We start from the raw sequence: 16,941 nt of genomic DNA, 5'->3' as shown, positions 1-16,941 counted from the left end.
AATTTTTCTGCCATATATGTAGACTGTTAATGTATATTTTATTCATCATGTTATTTTAGGCATACTTGCACAAGCTGGCGCTGTTCCCATCGAGCCCAGCACTTCTATCAAGCATGGTCCCCACACCGAACCCACATTTGTGGACCCTGGACCCTCAGCCACCAGCACTCCCCAGCCCAGCAGCACTCCACCCTCCATGATGGTCCATCAGCCAGGCAGTGTTCCTCCAACTTCAGCATGTGGGTTCGAGTCCCATCTGGGGTGTGCATTGAGCAGAGTGGCGCAGCGGAAGCGTGCTGGGCCCATAACCCAGAGGTCGATGGATCGAAACCATCCTCTGCTAGGCACAGTTTTTGTTTACACCAACAATGCCCCTCAGGCAGAGCATGAACCAATGGCCTTAATAATAATAATAATAATAATAATAATAAAGGCTTCTGTTTGTTAATCTGGTGAAGTGTTGAAGCTTTTTTCTTCTTCTGTTCCGTTTTGGACTTTGCTAAAACTAGGGTCTCTGCAAATTATGGGGCTTTGTCCAACCAGAGGCTTCTGATGATTTCTGGTTCATTGTGTGACTTTGCTCATAATAACTTTGGCTGGCAATGATTGCTGTTTCTGTGTAAGCGTGCTGCACTAGTTACTGATATTGTCACATTACCTTGTATTTCTCTTTGTGAATGGCGTGAGTAGATCCATTTTATAGCAAATATATTATTTCTCTTGATTATGTTAAACCTGCTATAATTTCAATGGTATTTTTTTTTATATTATCATGTTATGTTTGTGCTACTCTATCAAGTCTGCATGGTCACAGGAAGTTCTAAAATTAATGAAAGGTAAGAGAATCAACATATCTGATGTGCAAGTGTTTATAATGCATCAGCTGGAATACCTCGAAGGAATGGCCTTCAAATGTTTAGGCAGTTTTCATACAGAACACTGGCCAAGAATTAGACCATGAACCTACCACGTGTTGTCTTGTCCTTTTTAAAAAAGTGAGTTGTGGTGAGGTGTACCATGCACCAACATATTAGAGCTGCAAGGAACCTATTTACCTGTTTGCTTTTGGAAAGGATGTCTGCCTACTCATCTCATTGTGCCTGCTTTGAAGAGAAACCTATCCAAATAAAAGAGAGCTGCTGTGTGTTTTACACAGCCACAACTGGCCTCTTCCTTTCTCCATAATCACACCAACACAACGTAAATACACTGGTGAGAACCCAAGTTGTTATAAGCAAGAAACAGGGGATAGATACATTAATGTAAAAAAAAGAGTGGAGATATATGTGTATTATTTTTAAAGAATATTGGTTAATGTGTAAGGTTTTTTCTTTATTCTTCTTTCAACTCTTTTCGTGTAAGTTTTATCGGCAAATATGTAAATTGCCGATTGATTCATGTAAATAATGTGAATAATTCAAATAATAAAACCATTCTGAGGAAAGCAGCAGCTCAGAGTCTGATGTGTCTTTCTGATTTAATGATTAATATCTGTCCTCATCAGGCGGTGAGGGTGTTACACATGGTTATTGTCAGGAACAGCTGGACAGTTCCCTGCCAGGCCCAGAGAAGGCGCTGGCAGGTGAACCTTGGAAGCCTGCTTCTTTGTGTGTCTTTTGTTACGCCCTTCCTATTGTTCCTATCCTGATTGTGTCACCTGTATCCCATTAGCCCTAATGTCTACCCCTATAAATAGGGATCCTTGTGTTTGTGTCCTGGTCCATGATTGTTATCTGTACCGTGGTTTCTGTTGGGGTTTTGTTTGCTAGGTTCCATGTCCAAGCTAAGGTCTAGGTTTTGTTTTGTTTAGTTAACCACACCATGTCTAGTGTTACGTTTGTTTCCCTATGTCGCGTCTTAAATGTAATAAAAGCAGTGCTTCGCTGAATCCTGCGCATGGGTCTCATTACACCGTGTGCTGGCGTGCGCACACACACCACGGGCGTCTGGGATCGAGCCCCGCATAGGGCGGGGGTCCCAGACGTTACAGAATCATGGACCATTTCTGAGACCCAGCGGGATTCCCAGCTAGTTCCTGTCTTCGGTAAGGGTTTGCAGTCTGCTGGCTAGAGCCCTGGACAACCGGTGGATGGCATCCGGCGGATCCTTTTCCCCGTTTCCCCAGGGAGGTGTCCCCATCTTCGTTATGGTCGAGGACGTCGCTCCCCCAGGGAATTTACAAGGAGGACGTCACTCGACTTCAGGCCATGGGGGACACCCCCTTTTTATCGGTCCCACTGGAGGCGGGCTTCCACCACCTTGTCAGCCGGGGACGCCGCTCCGCGATGGAGTTTCCGTGGAGAACGTCGCTCGGCACCACGGGTGGAAGACGCTTCCCTCCCGTTTTTTTTCTAGGGCCGGATGTCAACTTACCCCTGGGACCTGGGGCATCGCCATAGACTGCATTTATGAACTACATCAGGCCTTGCATCTCCCCTCTATGAACTACATCTTCCGCCTACTCCTGAGGCGTCCCCTAGGCGGAGGTTGGGCGCTTCGGGAGCTGCGCCTTAGAGGAGGGGGTTATGTCAGGAACAGCTGGACAGTTCCCTGCCAGGCCCAGAGAGGGCGCTGGCAGGTGAACCTTGGAAGCCTGCTTCTTTGTGTGTCTTTTGTTACGCCCTTCCTATTGTTCCTATCCTGATTGTGTCACCTGTATCCCATTAGCCCTAATGTCTACCCCTATAAATAGGGATCCTTGTGTTTGTGTCCTGGTCCATGATTGTTATCAGTGTAAGCAGTGCTTCGCTGAATCCTGCGCATGGGTCTCATTACACCGTGTGCTGGCGTGCGCACACACACCACGGGCGTCTGGGGTCGAGCCCCGCATAGGGCGGGGGTCCCAGGCGTTAGTTATCCATTTGCTGGCTTTTATATGATTGTCTAGCAGTGTTCACAAATAAACCCACTGTTGTGATCAATTCCATTTTTATTAACTTTAAACAACACCGATGTTTGTAATTAAATAAATTAAATATCATCGTTAGACTAAAAAGCTTTGACATGATCATTAGTTTTTAAAAAAAAAAAAAACCTGGAGGAAAATTGTTTCCTCAAGGATACAGACAATCAGTGTAAGATTTTTCAAACTATGAATATGGAATTAATTGTTGTTGTTTTTTAACGTAATCTTACAAATATCATTTTAAAGAACACAGTTTTCATAAAAACATGCCCAGAATTCTTTACGTCATTCATCCACTGGGCTGACTCCATTTCAATGTATTCTAGGCTACCAGCCTCCACTATTCCCCTGGTCTGGAGAACCGTCTTGTGTCCCGAGTGTGGAGGACTGGTCTAGAAGAAGTCAGGTGGCCTGGGAACGGGCTCATGTGAGACTTCAGCGGGCGGTGAGGAGACAGGAGATCCAGGCGAACTGCTGGCGACGCCCTCAGCATGAATACCAAGTGGGCCAGAAGGTATGGTTATCCACTAAGAATCTTAGACTCAACTTAGACCCCCAACCTACTGCATCTTGGCTACTTTCCACATGTCCCTGCTCAAACCCTATCACAAACCCACCGGCTCCACCCCTTCACCTCTGGAACCGCCCCCGCCCCTGGACATCGATGGCGCGTTAGCCTATGGCCCGTTAGGGTATGGCCCGGAGGAGCACTGCTGGGTGAACGCTTCGGATATCCTGGACCCAGCCCTCACCGAGGAGTTCCACCTTAAATTCCCCAACAGGCCCGCTCCTCGTTCCAGGGGTCACCCCCGGCGTAGAGCACCTGGAGGTGTTCCTAGAGGGGGGGGTTCTGTCACGGTGTTCACAGGTCCAGACCGCCAGAGGGAGCCCTCGCCGGAATATTGACTGTGTTCATGTAGAGCTGCGCGATTAATCGTCATTATCGATTAATTCGAATTTGTCGAAATTAATTTGAATTAATTTGAAAATGTCGATGTTGAAAAAACGAAAATCGATTTTACGATTTCACTTTTGGTTTGGCGCAGCGAGCTTCCGTAGTTTTGCGACGCCTCTCTGTGATTTACACTTGGGAAGTACTAAATACAACATGGCAGCATGCGCTGACGAAACCAAGCAGCTTGTTTCCAAGAGAGGTGCGGTTTCTTCAATTGCATGGAAATGGTTCGGGTTTGCAACTTCAGACGTTAAACAAGCCAAAGCCCGCTGTAAAATATGTCTGAAGTTTGTGGCAACTAAAGGAAGCAGCACGACTAATTTATTCCAGCACCTCGAACCACGCTGTGGAATGGGAGGCGTGTGTTTGCCTTTTTTCCTGATTCTTCGATTCTCAGTTTCTGTTTTGGTTTTGTTTGCCTAGTTATTGCTTTCCGGTTTTGGCCTTTTTGCCTGCCTTGCCGTTTACGATTCTGCCTGTTGATTTCAATAAAGATCCGCATATGGATTCTAACTCTCCCGCATCCAGCGAGTTCTTACAATGGGGCTGTCTTTGGATGGACAGACCTCTGGCTTTTCACTTTTACATTTACATTTCTGGCATTTGGCAGAAGCGTCAGAGCGAAGTACAAAAGTGCTTTAAGTCTCTATCATTGAATACATTAACATTGGTTCAATAGGTTACAGACTTAGGATACCATTAGCCTAAAATTGGTGTTTTTATTTCTTTAACATATACTGTGACAATACATAAAAACAGGGAAAGAAAGTTTAAGTGCTTCTGGAAATGGTAGTTCTTCAGACGTTGTTTGAAGACAGTCAGTGGCTTTACCCTCAGAGATGGTGGGACCAGTCTCATTTTTCACTGGGTGAGGGTCTTTGGATGGACAGAGCCCTGACTTTTCTTAAGCCGGGCCCTCTTGACCCTTGCCTCACGCTTCACTTTTTCTTTTTCAAGAATCTGCACAGAGACACAGTTTAAAACTTAAAACCAAAGCACCATGTAACGTGATTAAACCAAAGACTACTTCCTGTGTGTGTGTGTGTGTGTATAAGTGTGTGTGTGTATGTGTGTATAAGTGTGTGTGTGTATGTGTGTATAAGTGTGTGTGTATGTGTGTGTTTGTGTTTTCTTACCATTTTCGTAACGAACTGGCGAAGTTCTTCCAGGGTCAAAGGTCGCTTGTCATAATCGGGGATACTCACTTGATCCATATCACTGGAGTATAAACATAACTTGGTCATGCACAAATCCTGAGGTTTTTTTAGTCTGTGTAAATTATAATTGTACTGAATTGTATTTAAATATTTATAAATATTGTATGAATTGTATATCATTGAACTGTAAATATAATTGGTAAATAAATTAATATTATTTATTATAATTTGGGGGCAAATGCAAATCAGTTGTGTTAAGAACAGGCTTGGTAATACAAGTCTGATTGGCATTTATCAACTTACTAACATGAATACAAAGAAAGTCAGAGAAAATCATGATGAGCATGATGAAAAAAAATCACCTGTAAGACGTAACTTAACATTTTCAGCCTTACAGTCTTGACACACTTACCTAAATTCAAGAGGCTGCTCGGCAGGAGGCTGAACGACAAGAGCCGGCACCTGAGCTAGTTCCTGATCCTGATCCTGTTAAGAGAAAACAACACAGATAACTCAGTCTGAGCTGTCCGAACTAGAACAAAACTCCTACTGACCCGAATCTGCCGTAAACAGAGACATATCAAATACATCAAAACCCTGTACAATAGGAGGACAAACTTTGTCTCCTTTACTCTCTCAACTATGGGATGAAAGCTATCTTATATTATCTAATACAGTATAATAAAAAAAGAAAGAAATAATACTGATTGCCACCATTACACTTTAATTGAAGTGAGTAGCTTTATATGTGAAGTTTGTAGATTAAAAGTTTATCTTGCGTCAGTTTGGTTTTTAAAATATTTTTAGAAGTGGAGAGAGTGGAGATGTGATTAATTTCACACAACAGTTTTTACTGATTCCTGGAAAATGAAAATTTCCTGACTGCATTCCTGAAATCTCCTCTAATTGTTAATATTTGTCCTGCTGATGTCCTCTTATTTAGAATGTGAGTAAAATGAATGCAAGACTATAGAATTAACAGAATTATGGTGTGAAAAGATGGAAGAGGAACAGATCTGAAGCTAAGCGCTGGATTTACATCAGAGTGACACTAAGTGATCAAACTCAGAACGTCAACATTCTTAATAGCAGAGCGGCTTTAAATGTATTTTAACATATCTTTTAACATATTTTGATTACACCACTTACTATTTTACACCTCACAAATACACAGAGATTAGAATATAAAAAGTAAAAAACACGGCGCTGTGAATCAAAAAGTCCTAATCCTATTCAAACCAGGTGCAAGAGACGATCTCACTAAAAACAAGAAATGTTGGACACGTGGATCTTGTTTCATCGTTACTGTACCTTGAATTTGATGAAATTCTGGACAGCGACCAGCTCACTGGTTTTCTGGGCCAGTAGCCTCAGGTGAATTGTAAGGCTGGAGTCTTTAAGCCAACCTGGACAACTGAGCACTTTGTCCAACGGAGGATCGCAACCGATCTCATGATACAAGTCGCTCACCCCTACATTAACACACACACACACACACACACAAAAATGTGTGAAACAAAAACCTTTTTTACATGTTCTAAGGATCTCATTAAAAAAAACTTGCACTGTATCTGTTTTACCCAAAATCTCAATTTCTTTTTACTTGTGCTTGTAAATTATAAATCCAGTGAAATAACAAAACCCTGTTTTCTATACACTGCACAACTCTACACAACTCAGCATTTAGGTATAGATCTTGTGCACTTGCAGTATGTGCTAGAGCACTTGTTTACATATTATTTAGTCAGCACCTCCTTGTCTCACCTGTATTAAGCTGATCCAGGATCTCAGTGAGTTCCTGGATCTGAGATTCAATGTCTCTCTGCTGATTGAGGGTGGGGGGTTCTTCCGATCTCCGATCTCTCAACTTCTCCATCTCCTCTTTTGTCTGGATCAGGGAACAGGAACACACAGTGAGCTATTTTCGGGTAAGCGTGTTTGTGATGTTTCATATGAACATAAAAAGAGGTGATGACTTCAGATGGGTCAGATTCAGATTTGTTTTTAAAAATTTCCATGTCATTTCTATTGTTCACTTATATTTTTATGCTCTTATTTACGTACAGCAATTAAGGTCAACCTTCCATGAATAAATTGTACTTATTTAGGTATTTAAATTAAACACATCTTATCTGAGTCTGAAGTCACATGTTGTCATGGTTTTTACATTCAGTGAACAAAATGCTGATTTGGAAATTATCTATTATTTCTTAGTTACACTGACTTTGTTAGCTTCATCTCCTGGCTGATCAGGTATATTTAGATTACTGGAAAAATAGTAAAAAATGTTGATTTTGACTTACCGATCTGATTTCAGCTTTCAAATCCTCAATCTCTCTTCTTTGCTCAGTAAGGTATCTATAGTAAAAGATGAACTTTTCTTCACCTGTAAACAATACACAATGTTATACAGCAACCAGGTTAAATTAGACACAACCTTTATTACAGATCCAATCTGAAGCATTAATCATCTGAAATTAGATGGAGATTAGACAGAGCTGACTCACGCTGTAAACATTTGGTCACGAGCATTTCCAAATCTTCCTCGCCGGTCACCTCCCTGAGCCGGCGGAAAAGGTCCTCTAATGCTTCATTCTCTAATTTGATCAACTGCTGCTTCTTCATTTCTGCAATCATCATCATCATCATCATCATCATCATCCAAGTTTCCAACTATATTAGTCTGGTTAACTGAACTAGGTAAATAATATAATCTAAAACAGTCAGCTCTAGAATTATTGCCACTCTTTGTAATGTTGGGTAAAACAATTATAAATGGTTAATAAGCTTAATCTGTCACTTCTCCAACATTACACTCAAATAAATTTCCAAGAAAAATTAAAACCCTGTAGTTATACACCTTATTGCTATTCTTACAAATTCTTGTAAATAAACCTTAACTCAAGCAAGGCTGCATTATACACTTTACTCTTTCATTTGGCTATGAGTGATTAGGATGTCATAAGAGAACCATGACTTCCTGTTTTACTGGGGAATAAATATAGAGTGACACAAAGGTCAATTCCCAATGCTCTTTCTTCAACAAGGTGAAGATTAGATGATTAAATAATGAGGAAACTTCATCATCAGGCATTATAGGAATGATATTAAGTCATTAAGTGTTTTATATTTTCTTCAGAATAACTTCAAATAAGCTTAAATTTCTCTCATATTTCCAATGAGAGACTTAACTAGACCATGAAATAACTTTTTTACCAAAGGTGCCAATATTTTTGAGCTCTCACCGCGTCTGAGTTGTGCCTCCTCCAGTCCTTTCCTCTCACGACACTTAGTTTCTATGAACTTATCAAGACGTTGCTCCACTTCAAGCTGCCTCTTCAGCTCATCCACCTCAGCGATTTGTTGAAGCCGTTTCTTCTTATTCTTCTCATTCTTCTCCTTCAAATTCTCCAGTTTTGTCAGTATTTTCTCCCTGAACATCACACAAAAAACACAGAGCCTGTTTACATACACACGAACAATAATAATAGTAATAATAATAATAATAATAACTATAATATGATCATTCATCTGATTATTGGAGGGATCAGAATGATTAATACAGATCTGTGATTTTCATATGAAGGGCAGCTCTTATAGAAAATTAATCAACACTTTCTGTCCAATTAGATTTGAGAATTCTACAGTGCTGGTGTAACACTTAAAACACCATAAACATAAACATTTTACTATCTATTTTCGTTTAGCAAAAAGTGAATCCTGTCCACATGGTACTCATACATGTAAATAAATGCAGTAAATTCAGTTCACCTGACATCATGTTCTTCCTCTATCATGGTCATGAGTTCAGCAATCTCCTGCTGGACTTTCTGAAGCTCCTGTAAAAGAGAACATCTCCTGCGTTAACCACAGGCTTCTCATGCATGTGATTAAATCCTGACCCTAGTCACACTATAAGCTCTGACCTCATGCTGACAGTGGTGCAGCTGCTGGAAATGAACATGGTCCTTTTGCAGCTTCTCTATCTCCTCTTTCAGCTGATGTTTCTTCACCACCTTCTTGTTGTGGCGAATGAGAGTCTGTAGGTGGGTAAATGAAGGACAAGAAAAAAGTTTACAGAGGTAAATATTACAACTTTTAAAAAACAAATAAAACCCTGCTTTACAGTCACGCTAAAAGGTTGGAGTTAGTAGCTGATATTTATACCATATTATTTCACAGGGAAGATTGCTGTGATATGCAGTTTTGGGAAAATAATCAACTATAGGGTGGTAACAGTGACTCTGCATCTATATTGTGTTGCTAAATTATCTTCTTCAGTCTGACCCGAGGGTATGCAATGTTTTTCACAGCTTCCTGCTTTACAGTTTGTTCTATTTTATTGTGTGGCTGCAAAGGTTGCCATGTTTAACTTGTTTGCACATTTGCGTTACTTAGCTGTAGTTTTCCACTAGGCCAGCTTTTGCTCTTAGCTCACAGAAAGAGCTCACTAATTTAAAAGACATCTGTAAGATGTCTTGTCCACCGCAGCGTCCAGTCTCAGCGCCTGGTAGCTGTGAGGGTTGAGGGCATGAAGTGACCAACATTCCACACTTTGTTTTTATTTTGGTGAATAAGTGCATCACTTCGTCTTGATGGAATTTGTAGTGTGGATACACAACTCAACTTATTTATGCTACAAAATGGTGTGAAATAGCCTACTATGTGACTTGAGATGCACCTTATGACCTGTTTGTAACACAGAATCTAACAACTCTAACTCACGCGTTCCAGTTTATTTTCCAGCTTGTGAGTGACCTCTTCAGTGTGGCGAGCGTGAGCCTTCCGCTTATGCTCTTCCAGTTTCTTCTGAACACTCTGGATCTGTTCAAATACAGTCAAGTTTGTCACAAAACATACTTTTTAAGGCTCTTTAAAATCAATGTTAGGATAAAATGTGTAGTCCTTCAAAGACATACACACTGTCTAGACAAGGTATAATATTGATATGTGTGGCATAATATTGAAAACAGGATGCTGCTAAATGAACAGCATGTGACTTTATTGTGTATGTTTGCTGTGTGTGTGTGTGATGTCTGAAGGTCATCACCTTTTGCTCAAGCTTTACTTGAATGAGTCTCTCTTTTTCCACACACTTGTCGAGCTCGTCGCGGCGCTTCAGGAGAGCCCGGAGCTGCTGGACACAGCGGATGTCAGCCTGCCTGAGCCGCTGACTCTGAGGCACACGCAGTTTCTCCTCCAATTTCTTGCACTCCTTACGCAGTTGATTTTCCTCCAGACTAACAGGCAACACACGTGAACAGAGTGATGTGTTTACAAAATGATAATAACATGAATAATTATGAATACTATGACAAATTGAATGAGAATTTAAACTGGGAAATTAATTCTGTCATCAACAATAAAACTAAATTAATCGTAGTCTTCATGATAAAAAAAAAAACATGCTTTGTGATTATGACTGGAACAAAAACTGTACAAGTAAAATTCAACATATTCTTCAAGAGTATGTTAAAGAGTCAAAATCAAAACGTGAGGTTCCTATAAGTTCCCAGCACTTTATCCTGGTCAGGGTGGCGGTGGATCTGGAGTCTATCCCAAGAAACACTGGGAATGATCTAGGACTACCTGGATCTACCCACCTCCCAAAAACATGCCAGTAGATGGAGTCGCACCTATAGAGCCAATTTAGATTCACCAATCAAACTACTGGCATGTTCTTTGTACAGTAGGAAGAAACTGAAGAACCCATAAAGAACCCACAGAGACATGAGGAGAACTCCATACAGACAGTAACCTGAGCTCTGGATCGAACCAGAACCCAGGAGCTATGAGGCAGAGATCCCTCAAGATGTGGAGTGTTCAGAAAAAAACAGCATGTATGTGTATCGGGGACTATCTGACTGACCACTGCTTGCGGATAATGTCCTGGAAATGGATTTTGCTGGCCTCCAAATCACCCTGCATCATTTTATATTGCCTCTTCAGTCTGGCCTTCTCCTCTGTAACACACACACACACACACACACACACCACATCACAGACGTGTCATTTTTACTATAACAGCTACATGTTCATCACTGATAACTCATTTACACATTACTACGCTCTTACCCAGTGCATCAAAGTCCAGGCTGCTGGTTTTTATTCCTGTACGTTTCCTCAACATTTTTCAGTAAATCACTGTGAAGACATGGAGATGGCACTTTGTAAAATCAATGTTTTCACCACAATATTGCTAACAGTAGTGACAAGAGCAGTGAGCTAGTCAATGTTCACAACCTAGCCACAGAGAGAGAGAGAGAGAGAGAGAGAGAGAGAGAGAGAGAGACAGACAGACAGACAGAGAGAGAGAGAGAGAGAGAGAGAGAGAGAGAGAGAGAGAGAGACAGACAGACAGAGAGAGAGAGAGGGAGAGAGAGAGAGACAGACAGACAGAGAGAGAGAGCGAGAGAGAGAGAGAGAGAGAGAGAGAGAGACAGACAGAGAGAGAGAGAGAGACAGAGAGACAGACAGAGAGAGAGAGAGAGAGACAGACAGAGAGAGAGAGAGAGAGAGACAGAGAGACAGACAGAGAGACAGAGAGAGAGAGAGAGAGAGAGAGAGAGAGAGAGAGAGAGAGAGAGAGACAGAGAGAGCGAGAGCACAAACGCTAACTAGTTCTAAGACCGTAGATAGTTTGATCAAAAATATCATACTATAGCTTAAAACATTTCCGTGCTACATTTAATAACCGTAGTGAGTTCCTTTCAGCGACAAATATTTAGTTTAGTAGTTTATAATAGTTTAGTAAGGCCAAAATATAAAGAATAAAAGTTTAAAAAAGTGAATAAATAACAACACAACAGAGGCATATCGTTACAGCTACTACTCACTGCTTACCATATACATTTCCGTTAGCGCGCTAGTTATAGTGTACTAGTTGGCTAATTTAGAGTGCTAGTTATCAGAAACACTTCCTTACCTTCCAAGGTTGGTATGCAATCTGAATAGCGACACCTTCGCAGTTTTCTTGTGATGAGTGAAACACGTCACAGAAGCTCTCCAAGGCAACGTGCTATGTGACGTCTGAAGCTTCGGATCTGAATTCTGACGAGATTCCCTAGTGCAGATATCGAGAGTCATCCGCTTCACTAGTGAATAGAGACAATGCTTTTAAACTGTTAGCATGAAACCAGCCAAGAAACCTGCTGCCTCAGTCCAGTGTGAGAGAATACTGTAACAGGCAGTGGAAGTAGTAAATAAAAAGTGACAGACTCAGTCCCTGTACTGTTGAACAAGTCATGTTCCTTAATAAAAATCATTCATTCGCCACTTAAGAAAATGTCAACTCCCCAGTTTACAAGCATAGGTTTAGTACTAGGACAAAACCTTGTGTGAATAAGGCCTTGAGTGTTGATCAAAACAGATTCATAAAATTGCTACAGTACAAGTGAATTAATCCCATTCATAAATTCTTGTACAAATGAATTCATAGACTAATTTATTCATATATTGTGTTTGTACATCAGCAGTGACGCATGAAACACTATTTTTATTCTTTTATTCTGTTTTTAGAGTATAAGTGGTACTGCTACTTTCATTCATCACATTTCATTATATTCATTTCCCAAATGTTGACCAAAAAAAATCTGTAAATATGTTTTTTTTGCAATTTTTGGAATGTCTTCAATTGTCAGATAATGGAAATAAGTCTCTCTGCTTGTTTTCCAGTTTATCACGAGTTTCTGAGTTTCTGAAGAAATTTTTATTGTTTACCAAACATTCTGGGCTTTGTCTTTTATTTTCCTTTTCCATGAGTAACAAGTAATTAATTTTATCTGATAACACACACACACACACACACACACACACACACAAACATATATATAAATATATATATATATATATATATATATATATATATACTATATTGCCAAAAGTATTCGCTCACCCATCCAAATAATCAGAATCAGGTGTTCCAATCACTTCCATGGCCACAGGTGTATAAAATCAAGCACCTAGGCATGCAGACTGTTTTTACAAACATTTGTGAAAGAATGGGTCGCTCTCAGGAGCTCAGTGAATTCCAGTGTGGAACTGTGATAGGATGCCACCTGTGCAACAAATCCAGTCGTGAAATTTCCTCGCTCCTAAATATTCCACAGTCAACTGTCAGCTGTATTATAAGAATGTGGAAGTGTTTGGGAACGACAGCAACTCAGCCACGAAGTGGTAGGCCACGTAAACTGACGGAGCGGGGTCAGCGGATGCTGAGGCGCATAGTGTGAAGAGGTCGCCAACTTTCTGCAGAGTCAATCGCTACAGACCTCCAAACTTCATGTGGCCTTCAGATTAGCTCAAGAACAGTGCGCAGAGAGCTTCATGGAATGGGTTTCCATGGCCGAGCAGCTGCATCCAAGCCATACATCACCAAGTGCAATGCAAAGCGTGGGATGCAGTGGTGTAAAGCACGCCGCCACTGGACTCTAGAGCAGTGGAGACACGTTCTCTGGAGTGACGAATCGCACTTCTCCATCTGGCAATCTGATGGACGAGTCTGGGTTTGACGGTTGCCAGGAGAACGGTACTTGTCTGACTGCATTGTGCCAAGTGTAAAGTTTGGTGGAGGGGGGATTATGGTGTGGGGTTGTTTTTCAGGAGCTGGGCTTGGCCCCTTAGTTCCAGTGAAAGGAACTCTGAATGCTTCAGCATACCAAGACATTTTGGACAATTCCATGCTCCCAACTTTGTGGGAACAGTTTGGAGCTGGCCCCTTCCTCTTCCAACATGACTGTGCACCAGTGCACAAAGCAAGGTCCATAAAGACATGGATGACAGAGTCTGGTGTGGATGAACTTGACTGGCCTGCACAGAGTCCTGACCTCAACCCGATAGAACACCTTTGGGATGAATTAGAGCGGAGACTGAGAGCCAGGCCTTCTCGTCCAACATCAGTGTGTGACCTCACAAACGCGCTTCTGGAAGAATGGTCAAAAATTCCCATAAACACTCCTAAACCTTGTGGACAGCCTTCCCAGAAGAGTTGAAGCTGTTATAGCTGCAAAGGGTGGACCGACGTCATACTGAACCCTATGGATTAGGAATGGGATGTCACTTAAGTTCATATGCGAGTCAAGGTAGGTGAGCGAATACTTTTGGCAATATAGTGTATATATATATATATATTATATATATGTGTGTGTGTGTGTGTGTGTGTGTGTGTATGTAAAACTATTAATATGGCCACATCATAGTGGTGACAGTAAGAAGTCTCTTGGCACTGAGAAAAAGTTGGCCAAGTTCGTGGTAAATCCAACCGAAGTCAAATCTGGTAACATTGAACAAGAGGAAGGAATACATCCTGAATGGGATGTGATGTGAGGACACCATGCACACACACACACACACACACACACACACACATAACATCTGGTTGTTAACAAACTGTCCTTAAAACGTTTTGTTACTGCTGACAACAAATATTCACCAAAGTTGCTTTTACAGTAGGTCCAGCTGTTTCCAGAACTTTTTTCAGGCTCTTATCACAGGAATTTTTCCAAATGGGAATTATTTTTTAAAACTACAAACTAATGTTATAGTAATGTTCCCATACCTTTCTTTAATCAGAATTCTGATTTTAGATGTTTTTTTTTGTTGTTGTTGTTTGTTTATGAATTAATTTGTACATATGTGCCATATATCTGTCATTAATCCTGTAGATTCTGTTTTGCTCAAATTGTTCAGGCTGTGCGATAAGTAAAATATCACTGAATGCTGTGTTATTGTAACAAACCAAATGTCAGCATATGTCACAGCTGCTTTGCCCCGTTCATACTTCACAAATGCAAAGCTTATTTACTGATTCATGTACACTATAGTGCCTAAAGTTTTGGGACACCCCTCCAAATCATTGTATTCAGGTGTTGTTTTTCAGGGGTTGTGCTTGGCCCCTTAGTTCCAGTGAAAGGAACTCTTAATGCTTCAGCATTCCAATTCATGCACCCAACTTTCTGGGAACAGTTTGGGGATGGCTCCTTCCTGTTCCAACTAGCAAGGTCCACAAAGATGAATGAGCACGTTTGGTGTGGAGAAACCTGACTGGCCTGGACAGAGTCCTGACCGCAACCTGATAGAACACCTTTGGGATGAATTAGAGTGTGACTGCGAGCCAGGCTGTTGATTTTCAACAGATTTTCTACTACTACTGAAGCCTCAAAAATCTCGTAAGGCCATGGCAGTTTTCCAGCACAGGTGTGTGGCCCTCTGCAGCTGGCGACCGACCTGCTCCTCACCAGAGGGTATGTACAGAAAAGACATAAAGCCATACCATGTAATCTATAGGTCATGAGCCAACTGACAGTCTTTTTTTTATGTTACAGATAAGTAAATGTCCAATGCAGGCCTGTGGACACTCATCACTTTTTTCCAGATTCTCCAACTCAAGTTACTGAGGAGACTTTGGCATGAAAATGTCTCAGTATATTATATCTGAAATATCTCACCTAAACTCTTTACCCATTGCTTAAATTTTTCTGCCATATATGTAGACTGTTAATGTATATTTTATTCATCATGTTATTTTAGGCATACTTGCACAAGCTGGCGCTGTTCCCATCGAGCCCAGCACTTCTATCAAGCATGGTCCCCACACCGAACCCACATTTGTGGACCCTGGACCCTCAGCCACCAGCACTCCCCAGCCCAGCAGCACTCCACCCTCCATGATGGTCCATCAGCCAGGCAGTGTTCCTCCAACTTCAGCATGTGGGTTCGAGTCCCATCTGGGGTGTGCATTGAGCAGAGTGGCGCAGCGGAAGCGTGCTGGGCCCATAACCCAGAGGTCGATGGATCGAAACCATCCTCTGCTAGGCACAGTTTTTGTTTACACCAACAATGCCCCTCAGGCAGAGCATGAACCAATGGCCTTAATAATAATAATAATAATAATAATAAAGGCTTCTGTTTGTTAATCTGGTGAAGTGTTGAAGCTTTTTTCTTCTTCTGTTCCGTTTTGGACTTTGCTAAAACTAGGGTCTCTGCAAATTATGGGGCTTTGTCCAACCAGAGGCTTCTGATGATTTCTGGTTCATTGTGTGACTTTGCTCATAATAACTTTGGCTGGCAATGATTGCTGTTTCTGTGTAAGCGTGCTGCACTAGTTACTGATATTGTCACATTACCTTGTATTTCTCTTTGTGAATGGCGTGAGTAGATCCATTTTATAGCAAATATATTATTTCTCTTGATTATGTTAAACCTGCTATAATTTCAATGGTATTTTTTTTTATATTATCATGTTATGTTTGTGCTACTCTATCAAGTCTGCATGATCACAGGAAGTTCTAAAATTAATGAAAGGTAAGAGAATCAACATATCTGAAGTGCAAGTGTTTATAATGCATCAGCTGGAATACCTCGAAGGAATGGCCTTCAAATGTTTAGGCAGTTTTCATACAGAACACTGGCCAAGAATTAGACCATGAACCTACCACGTGTTGTCTTGTCCTTTTTAAAAAAGTGAGTTGTGGTGAGGTGTACCATGCACCAACATATTAGAGCTGCAAGGAACCTATTTACCTGTTTGCTTTTGGAAAGGATGTCTGCCTACTCATCTCATTGTGCCTGCTTTGAAGAGAAACCTATCCAAATAAAAGAGAGCTGCTGTGTGTTTTACACAGCCACAACTGGCCTCTTCCTTTCTCCATAATCACACCAACACAACGTAAATACACTGGTGAGAACCCAAGTTGTTATAAGCAAGAAACAGGGGATAGATACATTAATGTAAAACAAAGAGTGGAGATATATGTGTATTATTTTTAAAGAATATTGGTTAATGTGTAAGGTTTTTTCTTTATTCTTCTTTCAACTCTTTTCGTGTAAGTTTTATCGGCAAATATGTAAATTGCCGATTGATTCATGTAAATAATGTGAATAATTCAAATAATAAAACCATTCTGAGGAAAGCAGCAGCTCAGAGT

At 41.1% G+C, this 16,941-nt stretch overlaps 1 protein-coding gene and 2 non-coding genes across 3 annotated transcripts; 2 read left to right on the top strand and 1 right to left on the bottom strand.

Moving 5' to 3' along the window:
- Positions 1–271: 271 nt before the first annotated feature.
- trnam-cau (transfer RNA methionine (anticodon CAU)) lies at positions 272–343 on the top strand. The gene has a single exon. It is a non-coding gene; the product is annotated as a tRNA-Met (tRNA).
- Positions 344–4,798: 4,455 nt separating this feature from the next.
- LOC131367164 (uncharacterized) lies at positions 4,799–11,147 on the bottom strand. Its single transcript, XM_058412427.1, has 13 exons — positions 11,093–11,147; positions 10,887–10,980; positions 10,086–10,257; positions 9,743–9,841; positions 8,944–9,057; positions 8,789–8,856; positions 8,263–8,450; positions 7,321–7,403; positions 6,782–6,905; positions 6,329–6,489; positions 5,430–5,503; positions 4,997–5,078; positions 4,799–4,807 (listed from the first exon to the last, which is right to left on the bottom strand). The coding sequence occupies exons 1-13, from the start codon at positions 11,145–11,147 to the stop codon at positions 4,799–4,801; spliced, it is 1,323 nt and encodes a 440-aa protein (XP_058268410.1).
- Positions 11,148–15,756: 4,609 nt separating this feature from the next.
- trnam-cau (transfer RNA methionine (anticodon CAU)) lies at positions 15,757–15,828 on the top strand. Its single transcript has one exon. It is a non-coding gene; the product is annotated as a tRNA-Met (tRNA).
- Positions 15,829–16,941: the final 1,113 nt, after the last annotated feature.

Source organism: Hemibagrus wyckioides, linkage group LG16, assembly GCF_019097595.1.
Source record: "Hemibagrus wyckioides isolate EC202008001 linkage group LG16, SWU_Hwy_1.0, whole genome shotgun sequence".
Classification (NCBI taxonomy): Eukaryota; Metazoa; Chordata; class Actinopteri; order Siluriformes; family Bagridae; genus Hemibagrus; species Hemibagrus wyckioides.
The sequence above is the reverse complement of the archived record's forward strand: the minus strand, read 5'-3'. Positions and strand labels throughout refer to the sequence as shown.